Source organism: Ornithodoros turicata, chromosome 2 (assembly GCF_037126465.1).
Source record: "Ornithodoros turicata isolate Travis chromosome 2, ASM3712646v1, whole genome shotgun sequence".
Classification (NCBI taxonomy): Eukaryota; Metazoa; Arthropoda; class Arachnida; order Ixodida; family Argasidae; genus Ornithodoros; species Ornithodoros turicata.
Genome location: NC_088202.1, coordinates 28,357,962 through 28,377,965, shown reverse-complemented (window position 1 = coordinate 28,377,965; position 20,004 = coordinate 28,357,962). Strand labels below are relative to the sequence as shown.

Below are 20,004 nucleotides of genomic sequence, written 5' to 3'. Positions count from 1 at the left end.
CAGGCCCTGGGCGCACACGAGGAGACATGTCTCAAAGCGGCCAGTAGTGCGAATGCCTCGGCCTCAGCAGATGACATAAGAGGGAGCTTGAAGCCGTGCTCAGCTCCATCCTCTGGGATGCAGAAGGCAGCAGACGACCCAACTAGAGAGACTGAAGCATCGGTGTATATTTGGGTTCGATGCCGGTGGTGACTGTAGATGTGGAACAAGGTCAGTTGGCAGGCCACAACTGTTGGCACAACCTTCTTTTTCCTAAGGCCCGGAATTGACGTTTGTACAGTGGGGTAGTGAAGTGTCCACATGGGTGGCGCAAAGGAGGTCCGGGCGGAAGTTGAGGGGATGTTGCTTCGTAAACGGCAAATAGCTTGACCGAATGCAGATGCGGGACAACGTTCCGCAATGTCACAGAGGTAATGGGCTGGATGGCGGGCAAGATACCGTGTGTACGCGTGTAAGGCGACACTATCGCGAATAATAAGCACCGATGGCTCGCGTGCCTCCGCCAAAACAGAGATGTGCAGTATAGTTAACTACTAGTTGAAGAACTGCATGGCAGTACAGAAGTAGTTAGAAACCACCTGCACAAATGGTAGTTATGACTACTAGTTAAACTTTTCTGTAGTTAACTACAGTAGTTAGGTTACAGCGTGCTACAACTACTTAGCATTTTTTTAAGAATTTTCGGTGGGGAGTCAGCACAGCATCAAATGTGTCGCAACAGGACCGTTGGCTGTCGGAGCATTGGTCGAGTTAGACTGGTTAGACGCGGAGTGGAGACATTCATTGTCAAGCTTGCGTATAGAAATGCTACGGCACGTGAACAGAACGTACGTCTTTTGTGTTAATCATTGTACATAACGATCGACACACAGCACATTCAAAACGCTTACGCCCCCTCCGTCGCCAGATTATAGGTCATGACTTTATCATTGCATGACATATCGCTACATCAGTATTGTATGGAGGGGCGCGTGCTGTGCTATGATTGTTGCGAGTGTGGGAGTTCACTGTCTTCTCGCTTTCCACGCACTCACGTGCTATTGCTACGCCTAAGATACTATAGATATAACGATGCGCACAAAATATCAGAGTAGTTAAACAACTACATCGCAGTAGTTGCAAAGTAGTTTTAATTAGTGCAGCTGTGATGCAGGGTAACTACATGTAGTGTACACTTGTAGTTACAGGACATCTCTACCAAATAACATTTATATCTGTACACCAATTTTTATATGGCTTTACTGCTGTTCCTTTGAAGATGGTAGGTACTGAAGCCGATGACAGCTGCCTAGGGCGCCTGATACTAGCATCCTACTAGTTAGTAATAAAGTGCCATAGCGGAGTAGCTATTCGCCTGTGTCGGTATAGACTGGCGACGAGTGTAGACATGGATACAACTATACGTGGGTACAGCAACGTGACGCATTTGTGTGAAATTAACGTGTCAGTGATCTCTCCATCTCGGAAATAATAGTCGTTTGTTTGCTGTATCATTCATTCCAGGCGAGACGTCGCATCGAGATCTGACAGAAATGCACTTGGTATGTACCGTACTGCATTTCATTAAACGTGTTCTGCACAGTCCGAAAAACATTGCTACTGTTGCATGAGAACGACTCTGCAAAGTGTCGTCACATTTAGTAGACGCAAAGATATATTAAAACTATTCTGAATTATGTAAAAACTCGCTGGCTCTCCACTGTAGGCTACATGTTCTGTGAATGTAATTGCTCATTTCCGAGCGAACGGAAGCTGCCGTCTTTACGTCTTCGCATTCGGCCACATCCGGCTATTTGCCTCGGCTGCCACTGCGCTTGCGCGGCATTCTCCTGCGAAATGGCCTTGCAGTCCGGCTGACTCTTACTGTATCTGGCTACCCTGGCAGCGAAGGATGATGTCATGATCCATACGAAATTTTGGCACAGAAATTTCGGGCTGTCCTCTGATTGTACACCAATCAGAGGACAGCCCGCAGTCGACTGGCTTTGCAGACGATTCTTTACGAGCTCGTACGCTTCACTTCCGGGTTGTCCATACGAAGTGAATACTCGCAGTAAAGTTTACTGATACCCGCTTATTTGTCGGACTTCTGAAGCGGTCATGTCTCAAGGAGCGCGGTGTTACGTGCCTGGCTGTACATAGACGGCCACCGCTAACCCAGAAGTGACATTCCACCAGCCGGGGAAAGACAGTGACACAAAGCGCGAGTGGGAAGCAGCAATCGCGGGCAGGCAACCGGAACAAAGAGAGGTGCACATTCCTCGTCTCTGCCGTTCACATTTCGGGAAGGACGCGTACTTAGAGACGGGTGCTTTACAAACCCGTCTTGGTGTGCCTCGGGCAAGAAGGCGGCAAAAAGATGACGACATGCCCACAAGACGCAGAGGGAAGTACCCGACGGGGTAAGTGACACTTTTTATAATCACCCGGTATGGTAGCCCACAGAGGAAAATGACGAGGATGTAATCCTGTAAATTAAATGTTTCGGAGACGCCGCTTACAATTGCGTGATCTTCTCGGCATTCGTGTCTGTCCACGCCCAAGTTCACGTAATGCCCTAGAGAAAGCTGTCGAGGAACTATAACTGTGTCAGCTTTGCCTAATACAGGGCTGCGTATGTGCCATCTCTTATACAACACGTTTTACCTCCGTAGTTATTGTCGCAGCTTGTGCTGCTGCAATAAAGCCCACAGTTACGCACAGAAGGACAGTACTTCGTTTTTCTTCTTTGCAAGCTCCCACTCAATGTGAACTTATTCAAACCACCCGCTTGCACACGACGTCAGTTATGATTTCACGGTTTTCTGCTTTATATTACAGGTTCACTCGAGCAGCTTCATTGAATCTTCTGGAAGTAGTTCGTATAATTCAAGTATATTATTTCTGTTGATGGCTATTGATAAGTACAGCTGCTGGTAGCGAAAAAACACAATAAGTTTTAGCTTTAATGATCACTAGCTTGAGCCTGCATTTCACCAGGTGAAATCCAAAATCCCACGTGAAAAAGGGCACCATCTGCGCGCAAGCGAGCGACTACTAATGATAAATTCTCCTGCGTGCTTCATTCCCTATACTTATCAGAAATAAGGCATCAATTAGTCAGTACCAGCAAACTTGTTGAAGCTACGTGTTAGTCCTGTATTTTTTTTTTTTTTTGTAAGTCAAAAGATTCCGGAAGAACAAAGCAGCAAAATGCAAGCAAGCTGCTAGATACGTGAAGTGGGCACTATTTGCTGGCAGAGGCAACATGACCATGTGTCTGAGAACAACGACGAGACAGGACCGAGGAACACACAAAAACGGCTCACCTCACAAACACCTCTGCCAAGATTACACCAGCTTGCTTGCATCCTGCTACTGGCTTAAGCATTTGTTCGTTTGTGAGTCTTCGTGCCCTATCGTCCGTCGTCTGTCTCTGTTGTCGAAGCCCCCTACCTCAGACTAAAGGAATTGCTGCCCGCTTTACTTGTGTCGCATCAATTTATCCAACGCGTCATGACCATAAACAATGTAGCGAACATTTCCTTGAGTCTAGGATAGGACGAGGTCCCTAATCCCTTTGCCAGACTCAAGGAAATGTTCGCTTCATCTACACACCAGCTCGCTTACCTTTTTCTATGTTGTTCTTAGCTACAAACAATTTCATGGCAAATTCATGTTTTCTCATTGAACAGGGTATGTATCAACACTGATTACCAAAGTTCTAACTTGCATTTGGCAGCACCGAAAACCGCCACCAGCAGTAGAAGGTCTGCCACTACGCTCAACCACGTTCAGTGAAAGGCCAACACTTGCACATGTTGTGGAACAGCACCGCACAAGGTTTGTGAATATCGATTCTGCAATTTTGTGTCTAGGCTTACTTCTTATAACCGATTCTGCACGTGTAATTCTACTCTGCTTTTGCCATCTGCGTTCCAGAGGTAAAGGCAGTTCATGGACACTTCGGATACTGACCTCTGACCATTTCTGTACTTTAGCACAAATCATGTCACCAGAAAAAAGAAAAAGAAAACGGCCCTATTTAGGGACACCCAATGCTTTATAGAGATACGGGCGCTGATTATAGGTAAACCAGTTGCATTGTACAATGCATAATAATGATTTAATTTGATCAAAGGTTAATTTGCTTCAAGTAAACCAAAAGATGCCTTTTTCTTTTTTTGCAGTGGTGTGTCCTGAAGAACTAGAGAGCATTCTGGAAGCTATGGAAATACAGCAAACTTCACCGCCGCTTACTGTACATCGCAGGATATATTTATTATATTTACATTTAATTTTGCTCGTGTTGCCACTTAGAAGTAACAATGAAAACTTAAACTGGAATTTCATGATCACGTTCTCTTGCACATTTTTAGCCTTTTATCCAATATATGTATATCTGAATGATTGGACTACTCAAAGGCCGGGCATGAACTTTCAATCACATCACAGGAAAGAGATCAATTTCTGCGATATGTATACACAGGGTGTCCCAGAAAACGTGTAATTGAATTCTAATGAAAAACTACGCCACCTAGAATCATGCGGTGAACACATTTGTTCTTACTAGATTTTTGCCACCTCCTGATGTGCATGTCATGTAACCCAAGTCTAATTATGTAAATTTTTACGAAGTGAACTCGGAAATTTGCCAAGTAAATGTCACTTTTTAACCCCACCAACATGAAGAGCGTGCCCAATTTACTCACATTCATGATAATTGACAGTGATATTCAGGATTTATCCTATCGGGAAAAACAGCCGAATATCATGCTTCTCGGGGCACTTGAGTATAACGCGCGAGGACTTTTTCAGCGCAATCGCTGTCAGCACGACGAAAGGAGGTTGGAAACCCAGCCCACACAGTGATAGTACGAAAAAGTGACAGTTCCTGAAATTAGGAGAGGGAAGGTACGGTCCTAGCCGAAACCGGACGCGATAAGCTATGTCTGTGTTATCTCTTTCTACCATGCCGGTGTGGGCTCAGTTTCCAACGTCCTTTCGTCGGACTGACAATGATTCTGTTGAAAAATTAGTCGCGCGCTATCTTCTGCGATCTCCGTAAAGCATGATTTTCGACTATTTTTTCCGATATGATAGCTCCTCAATATTCCTGTGAATTATCATTCATTTGAGTAAATTCGGCACGTTCTTGATATTGGAGGGGTAAAAAAGTAACCTTTACTTTGCAAATTTCCGAGTTCAGTTCGCAAAAACTTACATAATTAAGCTTAGGTTACATGACATGCACATCAGGAGATGGCGAAAACCTAGTAAGAACAAATTCCGTTGACCGTATGATTCTAGGTGGCGTAGCTTTTCAATTAAAATTCAATGACAAGTTTTCTGGGACACCCTGTATGCTAGACATGGGTTTAGATAATAGAAGAAATATGCGTTATTACATTCCAGATAAAATTGTGTGATACAGAAGCTCTGGAGTACAGTGTGTGATAGTAATGCACACATTATAATATTTTACCGTGCAAGTAGGCAATTGTACGCAGGCAGACTTCAATTGCACGTGCATACAATTTTATATAAGAACGTACAACTTATACATAGGCTCTAACTTTCAGGTTAAAAGACGTTCCCAGATTTAGTGGGGGTGGGGATCGGGTGATATTTTAAGGTCTAATTTGCGGTGAAATTGGGCGCTGTTAATACATTCGTTTGTTATTGGAATTGTTTTCCTTCTCGCCAGCGAGTGTCCCGCAGTTAGTCGTGCATATATAGATCAAACATGCATTCAACGCCCATTATAAGGACAAACACTACGTGTTGAAGCATCGTTGGTGCACTCAAATAACATTTACACCAGGCGTGCATAGAGCCGGCTACAAAATAGTGCGAAATGTGATTGAAATTTGGGGAGAAATAAATTAGATGTAACCCGAACTGGTGCGAAACTGCTTGGGGGGTATAATCGAGAGGAATTGGGCTCAATTCGAAAACGTCAGACCCTACTTATAAATATGTAAATTATACCTACCACATTTTCGACATCCGACAAATAATATTGGCCCTGTTGCACCAACTTGAGTTGACGCTTGAACCGAGATCAGACTTCCCTAAACTTGGTGTTAATTGTCAACCCGGTTTCACCAACACTTATTGGCGAGATTTCCTGTCAAACAGGGTAGCCCAGGGTTGGTAAAACCGGACCATAGGGACCCACTTGAAACATAGAAATGCTAATGAAGGTGTCTTTGATGTGATGGAGATGGATATGCTAGACCTGACCGGCTTGACGTCAGATCGGGCAGGGAGGTCCCATCGATCTCCCGGATTTTCATTTTTTTATAGTGATAAGCTCATCGCATGTGATGATAAATAGCGGTAAAATGAATGATTTCTACCGAATAGTTTTTGTGCGAAAAAATCGAGAAAATCCAGCCCCGAATACGAGTGTTTCACTTTTGCCGTTTCTGCACGCGCATATCTCTTGAGTTTAGAAAAAAAATATTCTGGACCATTTTTTTTATGATTTAGTATGAATCAAGGCCAGCAAGCCGTGCACAAATTTTGGCGTGCAGGTTAGTGACGGGCGTGCCTCGAAGCGTTCTGGCGCGCCCATTCGAGTTTTGGCTGAGCATAGCGGACATTCGTGACCCACCATCGGAGGGTCTCGGGTGTGGTATGGTTACTAATTTGTGATGTGGAATGAACGATTTCCACGTTAATTTCAGTTTCATTGTGGCTTGGGAAATGTTGCACTCAATTTAGAAGCGCGAGGTGGGGGAGTCGCGAGGATGACCTGGCATAGTCGCTTCCGAGGAGTCACTGCAGAGCGGTCATTCAATTCAATTCAATTCAATTATTTATTTCCCAATACGGAATAACAGTCATGAACGGCGTGCACACACACGCAGTGTGTTTCGTTGTCGAAGAGCCTAGCGATCCTCAAAGGTAGCAAGTTACAGTGGTAGAAGTTACAGTGACCGCCAGCAATAGGCCTAAACGATCTTTAAAGAATTCAAACAACTCAGGGAAAAGAGGTGCTGGGGCCAGGAATCGAAGCTGGGTCTGCACCTCTTTTCCCGCAGTTGGTTGAATTCATTAATTTCAGGGCGCTTGAGGCTTAGATATCGCCCCTAACTGCGGCCAATTCTCGTTGTTTAGACCTTTAGAGACATGACAAGCTACCTTAGGAATCGAGAAGCGGTCTTCAATTAGTTCGGAGATCACGTCGTGCCTTCGTGCCGTCGTCAGTTTGGATAGCGATGAACACAGAAGCTGAATGCAACGACTCGGTGTATACTTGATGCTGGAAACATATCCCTAAGCTTGGGGAGAAAACAAAAGGTAACACAAAACGAACGGCACAATCGCTGGAGCGTCTAAGTGAAAGTGCAAATGTGCGTCCGTAGACGGCTCGGCTAGGGCTAGGAAATGTACTGCATCAACCTGGCATACAAGGTTCGCATGTGTGGCAAAGCACAACATGTGGAGAATGGAATGTGAAGCCCGGGAAACCTCCATAGCCCTTACCGTGGACAATGAATACAGAAACGTGAGTGAAACCGTTTGTCATTGTCACTTCGAAATACTTTTTCCGCGTTCGCAGTCTTGTAAATAGTACATGTACATAAACTACCGCTTCTGATATTACACAGTTTTCCATTTCGTTTCTTGTGAGGCATCGACAGACAGCCGCTACCCCGCGGTACCGCAAGCCCCGCGTTTCTACAAGTACGCACGCATAGTAGGGCCGCGTTTTCACGCGCTCACCGCCAGTGCACAGCTTCTGAAGCAGATTTTTTTTTACAGCAGAGACCTATCATCGGGCTATGTCCTGGCAGAATAAAACTGAAATCAAAAGGGGCCTTTCCGAGAAACTGACGCGCAAAGTACTTGCTTTTTTTCCCCGAAATATTCCTAAACGTTTGCCTGTCTGAGCATATACCTGTAGAAGGTATACGCACGATATACAGGGTGTATTTTTTAGGCGATACGCATTTTTCATTAAAAAACTATAAGGTCTATAGACATGCTGTTTTCACTTCTATCATCTCTGGGCCGGAGGACGTTCTTGGCCATATGTTGCTCGACCGTCAAATGACTAATTACCAAAAAGTCGTTAATTAACTTTTTAATTATAAAAGCTAGGAAGTTATCCCAATGAGAACATCTGTTTCTTTCGGTGAGCTGATATTGTAGCCGTTTTCAAAACAAAAATCCGTTCGGTAGATCGTCCGCAAAAAATTCGTGAAGGAACACAATTTTTTTCTTTATTATGTCAATTGCGCATCCTCGGAGACCCGTCTTTCTTTTGCCCCCTCCCCCCCCCCCCCACCGGCCTCGGTGGCTCAGTCGGTAGCGTGTTCGCCTTCTGATCCCGAGATCGCGGGTTCGAACCCGGCCGAGGACGCCAGCAACTTGGTGGCAGGGTACAAGTTGCTTAGGCACTTGAAGAAGGAGGAACGAGAGACACGGAGGAGATTGGGACGGACACCACAAATCTCAGTGCTTCGGCACGCCGTCTTCCAAGAGGGACGTTAAATACGGGGTGCCGTGTGATGAGCTTTCATCGCACGTTAAAGAACCCTCAGGTGGGCAAAAGCAATCCACAGACCGACCGCTGCGGCGTCGCTCATGATCTCAGTTGCCTCGCGGCGTAAACCCCCAATTATTATTGTTATTACTTTTGCCCCCAATGTGAGAGGGTGAAAGACCACACTGTCGCCTCTTGCGTCCTGGAAAAAGATTATCAGAAAATGCAACACAAGATAAGGGCAGTTCAGATAGCATCACCCAATACATGTGTTTTTGTTTTGTTTCCGCAAGTTAAAGCTCATCTTCGACGCATGAGGCGGCACTGTGGCGGCATCTTCGACGCATGACGCTCCTTCACCATCGCACATTGGGGGTGAAAGAAAGACGCGTCTACGAAGATGCGCAATGAACATAATAAAGAAAAAAATGGTGTTCCTTCACGAATTTTTTGCGGACGATCTACCGAACGGATTTTTGTTCTGAAAACGGCTACGATATCAGGTCACCGAAAGGAAGAGATGTTCTCATTGGGATAACTTCGTATCTTTTATAATTAAAACGTTAGTTATGAATTTTTAGGTAATTAGTCATTTGACCGTCGAGCAATATATGGCCAAAAACGTCCGCCGGCCCAGAGATGATAGAAGTGAAACAGCATGTCTATAGCTCTTATAGTTTTTTTATGAAAAATCTGTATCGCCTAAAAAAAGACACCCTGTATATACCAAATGAAAGAGCATTAAGATCTGAGTACAGCGGTGGAACTACAGCAACGAGGGACATCTACTGCCAGGGAAATCAAGCGTGGAAGCTGGAAAATAATTGAGCAAGAAAGCATGTTCGCCATTTTTTTTTTTTTTTAAGAATCTCTTTTAAAACTCAGGAGATATGCGAGTGCAAAAACGGTAAAAGTCAAACACTCAGGGCCGGATCTTCTCGATTTTTTTTTTCGCACAAAAACTAGTATTTGCTAGAAATCATTCGCTTAACCGCTTCGCTTAAAAATAATGAAAATCCAGTAGGTCTATGGGACCTCCCTGCCTGATCTGAGGCGAAACCGACTGTTCAGACAATTAGAAGAGCTTCTAATTGCCTGAACAGCACACCTGGGTATCTGTCGTCTATTTCTGGTACCAAGATAACCCCCGGTCCAACTGACAAATGACGACCATGCTGTGAGGTGTGAACCTTAGACGCCTCCATGAAAAAAAAAAAAAAAAAGGTTGAACGTAGAACATTTACGTTGTTATTGTGTTAGTTAAAAGCAAAGTGTAATCTGGGCAGTTACTTGTGTAATTAGATAATTATGTTAATAAAATATTCTGAACAGAAAAAGGACAATTCAACTGGAGATATGCATTCCAAATTTACTGAGTGATGCCAGCAAATACATTTCATTTCAGGGGATTCATTTAATGACAGCCACATAAATCATTGTCTAGCACAGTGCTTATGGTATGAGCAAATTTGACAGAAGTAGAAAATTCTGAAGGATTCCTTTTCTGACACACTGTTCAAAAGGGAATCAAGTCTGCATAAACGTAGGTACTGCTAAAAAGGATGACTACGACAATCATGTGACACGCGATGGATGTTTCCTTTTTATCTTCACTTCTCAACTATCTTTTTTTATTGTAGCTGACTCTCTTCACGAGCGTCACATCCTCCATTTTATTTTATTTACACCAAACCAACCCAAACCAAACAATGACTCTGGGTGGTGTCTTGCACATGCATAGCAGCTATCACTAACAATTACGTCTGCTATTGAAACACGAAGACTTCCGAAAACGACGTTCGCGTGTGCAAAATCCGCACCGTGTTTTATGTATGTATGCTATGTAAAACTTTCGAATGGTTGCATATAATTATTAAACGTTTTTGGACCATTTGAAATCAAGTTAGTGTGCCCCACCCTTATGCGGTATTGGTGGGTTATTGAGGTGTGCTAAAAATGTGTTTTGTGTTTGTAACAAGTGTCGAAATCTTTCCTCTGCGACAGTGCTATGAGCAAGTGAAAAAATTATGCTTAAAGAAGGTATGTGTCTTCCCTACGCTTTGAGGTACGCATCTAGGTAAACCTGCTTAACATTGGAATTTTGTTTTATAACGAAGTTGATAGAACAGAAAGAGTGCCATAAGCGCCGATATTCAGAGTCTTAGGGTCGCAGAATGGTGATTACAAACAACAAGCTTAGAAATGTTGTCATAAAAATTGTATTTTTGATTGTCGCTGCCCATACGTATTGGGGAGGCATCAAACTGCGGTAAAAATTTCTATTGTGCCCCTAACCCTTGCGTGGTATTTAAATATTTCATCAGTGTCCGCAAAATGACCATTTAGACATTTTGTTTTTTTCTTCGCCATACCTCTCTATGTTCCTGTTGTGCAGAACACAACACACTGCTTGCCTGCTGCGAACAAGAAAATTAAAAAATACAATCTCAGATATATCATCAACGTGAATGCAGTAGTTGTACAACTTATGACCCCTATGATGAAGAAAGCATGAGCTATGTGCGACGACACAAAGCGCTCAAGAGCGCTGTGAGCGGGTTCAGCAATTTGCGCGCCTCGTAACGACGGTTTTCGCATTTCCCCCTGTGTCTGTCAAAAAATAAATAAACAGGAGGTTGACTTGGCAAATTCGGAGTTCAATTGGGAAAAGTCAATTTCTGGCGAATTAAATTTGATAGAAGTGCTCCCCCGAGACGAATAGTGTTGACCCCATAAAGTTCACACAACTAGATTTCTAGTACGATTTTTCATTACGTTATGTGAAGCCAGTGTTGTACCCGCTACCGACACGAAGTAACGTAATACCGCTACCGCTACTCCACGGAAACGTTGCGCAATACTACCGTCGCTAGAAATTTTAAAAAGTAACGCAATACCGCTACCGTTACCAAATAAAAGTAGCATAAATACTATACGGCTACTTTTCCGCCACCCCCTTATCCGCCCTTCTCTAGACAGCACCTTACAGTAGGCATCGCCTTGATAGATGTGTCTAAAGACCGCGCGATATTTTTCTTCCCTCACGTAGCCAGTATGCAGTGTAAAATACATTACTTAATATTGCATGCTATTACGCGCTTGCTCATTGTTATAAAACCCTACTTACACTCGAGATATCATATTTCACATTGATCTTGATGTGCATGTAAGATGTAATTTAATGCAAATAGCGTATATGTGTATTTAATAATTTTTCCGTCAGAATGTTTCACAGGCGAGACTGTTTTCCTGCAATAACAGTATTTCGTTCAAGGTATCCGTAGATCCCATCCTCAATCTTTTCTGTCTGCTTATTGTCGACGGATTGATCAGTTTTCCCTGCGGTCAAGTGGCGCAACTGCCGACACAAGCGACCACTCATCGAGTCATCATGTGCTAAAAAGATGAAACGAATGACATAATGTTTGCTTATGCTTGCGTCAGGGCCACCGCCTCCAAGAAGAATATACAGCCTTCCGAGTGCTGTCGGCATACTGCTCCAAAGTTTAGGTCTCACAGGAATTAGAAGTTGTTGCTCTCATTTTTCCGGCCACACGAAAGCTTCTCTTACAAAGCGTTTGATTATACGAAGAGCTACGTTTGTGCTCTTTTTCAGGGTGTATGAGTTCCTGAGGTATAGAGTCTACCCGGGTGAGAATACTTCCGTAATGAAGCGTTCACAGGAAAAAAGATATGACGTAACTTTTGCGTAAACCTCTCATCGGTGTAACAGTCAATTGCCTTAAAGTTGATCGCACAAGTATCGCCGCCAAGCAAGTGTACAAAGAGCACTGACTCTCAAATAATATTATTCATTTTCGGTTGAGTTGAGTTGAGTTTGAACTTAAAAAAAGGGGGGGAGAAATTGAATTCGTCGCCCGACGAATTCTGCTACACGCATAAGGGACCCTTCACTGGATGAACCCCACAAAAAGGAAAAAGAAAAAAGAAAAAGAAAAACGGAAGATAAAAAGAGAAAAACATCACACCTCCCGGTTACCCTGTCCCGGTTCTTCATTTTGTGCAGCTTACATACATACAGTGTAACATGTTTAGGTAATTCTATCGCGTCTCAAATGCTACGCCTGCGGCACAACACACCTTAAAGCTATGGATGCTTTGGCTGTAACGACACACCTGAAAACGAGCAAAACGCCTGCATACTTCACGAGGTCGGACACCAAAAGGATGCTTCGTAACATACGTCACGACCGCTGCAGACGTACATGGTTGGTTGACGCGAATTCCAGCTTGCTAGCCATAGTTCACCCGTATCTACGCTTCTTCCATCCTTCATCTTCCGAGTCGCACGCCGCGTGCCACTGAATCATTAGTGCACCGCCTTCGACTAGACTCCCTTTCAGCCGTGCCCTATTGTTCAAGATGAGAAATGTAAACTCGCCGAACTGCCACACGTGTGATGATGTGGAGAACACTGAACATATTAATAAACTGCTCCAGATACAGTGTCCAACATGACCTCAGAGCCACCTTGGAAAGACTGGACCGCCGTCCTCTAGACTTAGTGAAGCTCCTCGGAGAACGGCCGAGGGATCTTAGACAGCGTGCGACAGCTGCTTTAATGCATTTATTGTAGACATTGCAGCGCCTCTAACTTTTTAGACTTACTGACTTCTATTTTCAATTGTTTCGGAGTAGCCGGCTCCAGTGTTTTGTAGGAGCCACTATATCCATATTTTTCTTTTCTAACTCGAACTCCAACACCTTAAAGCACAGTCGGTGGCATGGTTGACTTATAATGTCTATGGCGATATCTCGCTGCGTTCCCGATACATTTTTGTATTCCCGTTCCAAAAAGAAAGATTTTTTTTGTCAGCTCCGAACAATAAAATTGTAAAACACAGTTCGAAATATGCTATCATCATACTCACACTGGTGTTGCATCTGATTGTATGACGGAAACCGGCTTCGGAGCCCATATTATGCGGTATGTTATACATACCCGCTTGTGTTTCACAAATGTGAGCTAACAAAGTTTAAAAGGGCACAGAATGACACTTATTATATTACTAAATATTCGATTACGCCTAGCTTATGAGAGTTAGTAAAATTGCGGATGATCGTCGCATCGCTCTGCCTGATTAACAAGTAACTGAAAGAAATAGAAAGAAAAAAAAATCAGCTTCGACATGATCTCGCTTTTGTTTCTTTCTGTGTTCCACATCTTCCAGATTATGAAAATGGCGGTAGCGGTATCGGTAGCGGAGAGAGAGTGCACCGCTACTCATATTTGTAGCGGAAATAGTTTTTCGTTACTAATTTAAAATATAGCGGGAGCGCTACTCCGCTACTGAAAAAGTAGCGAATACGGTTTGGTACAACACTGTGTGAAACGCCCTTCATATTTTTTACCGCGTGATGTGAACATACTACCATCGGGGGGGGGGGGGGGGGGGGGGGTCTATCTATCTGGCAGGAAAAGTCACGAACTATTACACAAAATATTTTTTATGGGAGCGGCGCATTACCTAAAAGAAAGAAGAAAAAAAAAACGTTTACCGGTGCAGAGCGGCACCCGTCCTGCCCAGCTGTTTCGGCGTATTGTTAAGTCATATCACCGGATCACGTTTATTCGTACGAAGGGAAGCCGAGTGACACATTTGAACGGGACCAAAGAAATGCCTTTTTTCTCGCTACCTTCCATGCTTCTTAAATCGATGATTTGGCCCATATTTAACGCCTGCACGTCGAGCAGGCGAAAGTGCCTGTTTTTTTCTTCTTCTTCTTTCTGGGTGGGGGGTGGGGTGGGGGATTGTTTATGGCTGCAGCCGAATGTGTTGTGTGACGAATTCAATCTCTCAATTATTATTATTATTATTATTTGACAACATGAGCTTCAACATTGCATGTATTTTGACTGTTTTTGCAGGTGTCGCGTTTGTTGCACAGCTTTGTACACAGTCCAAGTTTGGCGTGGGCGAAGACATCCCCGGAACCTACTATGGAATTGAAACTGCAGCTCACGAGATTCTACATATGTGAGTGGTCTCAGTCATCGACTATGATGAAAGGACATCATGATTCTCCATATTTCGCATTCCACGGCGTCCACAACGCAGCACAAGGCACCCATTAAATTAGGCTATATCTGGCGCATACATTTTAGTACCCAAATAGAGAAGAGAGTGCCGGCTCCGCAGTCGTCGACTAGCATTCTAAGCAGCTAAGGGGCTATCCGAAACCGTGTAAACCCAACGCGATATGTCGAACAATCACTGTACACGCTATGTGCTTCCGCTTGTTTCACGGCGTAGCACAGATCCTGCTGATTGACCGTGGCTCTCCGTTCCTCACTGAAGTTGCACGCAACTTTCTCATGGGACATTCCTCACTTCCTCGTATAGGACATCTTCTCAAAGACCCGTCACTCCGTCGTTTATACAGCATCACGTCCCCAAGCTAATGAACTTACTGTGATGTTGAAAAACCCGCTTTCGCGGATGATTTCTATGGACGTGCATAGGACATGATTGCTCTTTACAACATACGCTTAAACGCGACACAACAGTCAACCACATGATCTCCTTCTCCGCCATAAAAGCCGCAGCTGTTCAAGATTATCTGTTTCCACCGCTCAATAACATGGCTATCGTGTATGCGGGTTTGGTTCGTGGCATGTTCCTTGGCAGGGAGAATCGTGCGTCCTGTGCATACTTCACGTGCATCTGAGCCTACAGTTGCCGCGCGAGAAAAACCCAGGAGAAACACCTACACAGAACCTCCGTGCTAGGATTCCAAAGCAGTCATTTCAATGCTCGAGGGTGGGATGCAATCATCCCATCCACTGAACCACGGGAGATGCTCTGGGCGCGACATGAATCAAAAGGCCAAGGGCGCCTGCGGGTTCGTACAGGGCTTGAATGAATTCAGAGTTCGTAGTTCATTTGAATTTCGGTTACAATTGTTCTCCCCTTTTCAGCGAGACTGTTTTTCGCGAGAGCATTGGCGATACACGACTCCAGAGTTTAAAGAAATTGTTACGCCATTATATAACTTCCCCCTCGGTTTCTTCCTTGAGACCTCTCAGGACATTGTCGGACACCTAGCTTTTGTGATTAAAGAGCTTGCTGCCAGAGATCGAGTCGTGTTTGTTTGTTTTCTCCGTGTCTCGGGTTTCATCGTTCGTAATCGCGACATAACTGATTGTCAAGCTGCGCAGTACGCTATGAAGACAAGGGAGGAGGTCGGTTGGTTGGATGTAGGAAGGACGTTTGTAGGATGTAGCAAGAAGGTGGGCTGACGGAAATATGGAGAGGATATGGAGACAGAAGTCCCACATATGTGGATCCGTCTATTCATACTCACGGACACTTGACTACTGAGCAACCGCTTCAGGCCAGAAAAAAGAAAATCAAGGAAACAGAAGTGGGTGTGACTAGAAACCGACGAAGCCCCATCAGTTCCTTTTTTTTCCTCCAAGATCCCTGTGCTTTAAAACAAGGTATCTGACGCAACGCCAAAGAAGTATTTGACTAGAGCGGGAAACACTCATGGCGCGCCATGTAGGTCTCACGGCCCTCCGACACTGAAAGGCCGACCTCCACTGCTGCCAATTACGATTGTAGGCGGCGATGGGCTTCAAAGTATTGTTTCCAGACAAATAGGATGTGCTCAAAATACTCCACCACTGCACACACGGCGTTGTAGCAGGCCACCTTCCTTTTCTTCTGTAGAACACGACCACTGCAAGAGACATTGAGTTGCAACGGTGTCTCTATGAACAAGGATAGCGATGGAGATACCACAAAAGCGTTGTGACGGCACGTTTGCCGACGTATGCCCACTGCACCAGAGCACGCTGCACATTCTTTTGCTCAGGGTGACGGACATTAACCGATGGCACTAAAAGTGCCCCTATGGACGTTGCCATCGCCGCTTATCACTGTTTCCATACCCGCCCTCAAGGACAACAAAAAGAGCTAGACGCAGATAGTCGCGTGCAGTTTCCCGAGTATGGAGAACCTCAATGGGGACGTCCCTGGCCTCCGCAACGACTAGGCGGGTTTCAGCGCCTAGTCGTGCAGTCTGAAGAAGCCCGTGCAGAACGGGAAGACTGTACATCACTGAGCCATGAATCAGGGCATTGTGCAGGGATTTCCGAAGCTTCGTTCACCGCCATGGCTTTTCTGTAGCCGTGCTCAGTGAATCACGAGTGCCTTGCAATACAAGGCCCTCAGACTACGTACCGCTCCAGACTCGACGTTCGGCAGGAGATGCATCGACAGTATAACAGGATACAGAACAGCAGTCCCGAATGGAAGGAATCCCTCGATGTAGTGACCACTTCTCTTACTTCGAAGGACAAGGATGGGCATGATAAAGGTCACCCCTCTGATTCGCACGCTTCACGCTAGACGAAACGCGACGGTTTATGCTTCTATAACATCATTCAAATCTCATATTCCCAAATTCAAAGTAGACCCGACGGTACCAATAGTGCCTCCATGGACGTCCGCATCACCACTTATCACTGTCTCCATACCCGGCCTCAAGAACAACAAAAAGAGCTATCCTGATGTTGTCCTTAAGAAACTTATCCTTGACTTCATTGATGCTCAATACTGCAAAAGTACCGCTGTATACACTGATGCATCGTCTTCGACAGACACTTCATCTTCAGCCTTTGACATTCCATCAGCGTCCATTACAGGTGGATGTCGTCTGTCTTAGCGCAACTCATCGACTTCCACTGAGCTTTATGCTGTCCTGTTATTCTTGACATATACGACAGGCTGTGAACCGCGGCAATGGGTAATTTATACCGACTTCAAAGCAACTCTCCTGTGCATTAAAAACATGGGTATCCGCAGTTCCCTATCCTCAGTGGTGATAGATGTCCTGTGCGCCCTGAAGTCCCTACAATAACGCTCTCACGCCGCTGCCTTTCAGTGGGTTCCAGGGCATTGCGGAATAACTGGGAACTATGAGGCCGACGTTGCCGCTGCACATCAACAACGGCGTTCTACGCTCATTATACTTTCGAGAGGAGACAGAAGATCCCTCCTCAGACATTTGTCTGATTCCTGTTCGACCCTACAGTGGCAACACGACACCAGGTCCCCTTGGCGAAGTGTAGACCCAATGCTGTCATACCGGGTGCCTGCAAAGCTTCCTCGTCCCCTGAAGTCATTCAACCACGGGCTACGTCTGAACGTAACGTGGCCTTCACCCTGTTCTATATCTACCAGGCAGGCTGTGAGGCTAGCCCAATTTGCAATGAGTGTGGTGTACTTGCCTACGTAGTGCACATACTCCTCCGCTGTCGGACTTATACCAACGAGAGGCGTACACTGCAATCACAGCTTGCCACCCTTGGCAGCAGCCCCTTCAACCTGTCGTGCATCCTCGACCCTTGGGACACCGCGGGCCACTCCAGGGCGGCCTTACGTCATGTAGTTTTTTTTTTTTTTGAGGCGACTGACCTAAAGGACTCATTGTGACTCCGACAGCGCCCCCGGACATTCCCACCATCACGATCAGGATCGCAATCGCCACTCCGATCATCATCGTCATCTCTCATCATCATCATCATCACTCATATTAGGCTTCTTACCTATGGGGTAGCGCTCCACTGCTGGAGTGGAAAACCTCCCCACTTTATCGTCAAAGTATAATTTTGCTGTTGTTCGGAAGTCCCCATGTTTTGCGCTCAAGCTGCTGCAATTCCGCTCGCTCCAATATTGTTGCGAGGTACCTCCTATTCACCAGGGTCACTGGAAACGCCTGTGCAGTCTGACGTGCTGGTATGGTGCGGTTCTTGTGCTAGTAAGGCTTGAAGATTATGAAGACTTCCTGGTGAGGGCATCCCACTGACTATTGCGCAGAGGACAGTTAAGGCATTGGATCTGTGACTTCCAGGATGGGGATCGGAAGAAGGAATGAGGTTGAAGCAGTCTTGCACGTATCACTAGCGACAACATAACTGACTACCCTACCTACAAATGTCGGAACTCCTGGCTCCCGTAAGCGCGAAGACGTCGCAGCGCAGTGAGTGTCGCAGCGCAGTGAATGAGGAGCACGTATGACCCATGTTTATCAGCGTGTTTTGCAGTTACTCTGTCACTCCGTTGTTGTCGACCGCCATCACTGGTTTATCCAAAATTGCAAGCACTGGAAGAAGGGGGGAGTTGTATTACGTTGTGAGGGGATGTTGTTTCAGTTACGTTGAAACACCTTTGTATCATTGTCGACATTTGTCTAGACCAGAAATAACAAAGGCCCTTTGTAGGGCGTGCACAGCAAAGAAAGCAATGGAGGGGGGGGATTTCGACAAACATTTGGGTGTTGTATGCCGCCTGGGTAAATCACTGACCTCAACCATTAAAAAAAAAAATACTGGAACATTTAGACGTTCATACAGTGCCACTTTTCTAGGAGATAAATGCTCCCTTATATGCGACTGGATACAAAGCGCAAGACTGTTTGGCGAGCATATACGTAAGGCTTCGGTTTTATGTCGTTTCAGTGTGGGAGCTGTACATGACGGAGCTCCACCCCGGAAGACGAAAAAAGGAGACCCGGGAGCTACGAGCTGTGAAGTTGGAAAACACTTAATGTCACCTTTCGCGTCTACCAAAAGTGCCAATTCGTTATCTGAGTGCACACAGGAACAAGTCAGATTTCATCTCAAGTGAGTTCGTAATCTTTCTTTTTCTTTTTTTGTTCGGAACGTTATTGGAGTCTTACCCTTTGTTAAATGTAGTCGATTACATCATGCGGGTGCTGTACTGCACACAGGGGTATCGAGGAACAACGAAGTACTTTTCTACGTGGCATTGTTAACGAGATACAGGTCCTTGAGCACACTGCAAGCTTGCCTACGTAGTGCACATACTCCTCCGCTGTCGGACTTATACCAACGAGAGGCGTACACTGCAATCACAGCTTGCCACCCTTGGCAGCAACCCCTTCAACCTGTCGTGCATCCTCGGCCCTTGGGACACCGCGGCCCACTCCAGGGCGGCCTTACGTCATGTAGTTATTTATTTATTTATTTATTTAGGCGACTGAAGCCCAGAGGCCCGGGTTCGAAACCCCAGATTTGTTTGAGGTTCAAATTCGAATTTACATAAAATGTAGCTGGAATTTATTTGAGTTTCATTGCCGGTCCATTAATGGGTAGAACTCCGGTTCACAATGAATCGCGTTTTCACAGTGGGACTTGGATTGGAATTGAATTCCTCTTATAAAGAAGGATGTTGACTTGGAGTGAATCATGTTTTTGCAGCGGGACTTAGCTTCTAGTTCAGTCACATTATAGACATGAACTTCAATTTCGCACCTTCGATCCAAATTATAAAGCACAGTGTTCAAAAAACAATCCATAACCACTGGGTATCACGGATGAACGGCGACGTTCAGCGAGTATAGGTAATGCTGTTGTGCGTTTTACTCCGCTGAGGAGAGCAGGCGAAGTTAAGGTCTTAAAACGAAGCTTTATTGGCTGAGTACTGATTGCAGACAAAGTCCACCAACGGAAAATAAAGACGCAACATCACAAGTGTGAG

At 45.2% G+C, this 20,004-nt stretch overlaps 1 protein-coding gene across 1 annotated transcript in view; it reads left to right on the top strand.

Moving 5' to 3' along the window:
* The first annotated feature begins 1,508 nt into the window (after nt 1–1,508).
* LOC135383276 (uncharacterized) overlaps nt 1,509–20,004 on the top strand; it is a 94,366-nt gene continuing 75,870 nt past the window's right edge. The window contains exons 1-3 of the mRNA XM_064612798.1: nt 1,509–1,541; nt 14,367–14,475; nt 18,963–19,127. Coding sequence (XP_064468868.1) covers nt 19,051–19,127 — 77 coding nt within the window. The 5' untranslated portion in view covers nt 1,509–1,541; nt 14,367–14,475; nt 18,963–19,050. The remainder of the gene's footprint in view (nt 1,542–14,366; nt 14,476–18,962; nt 19,128–20,004) is intronic.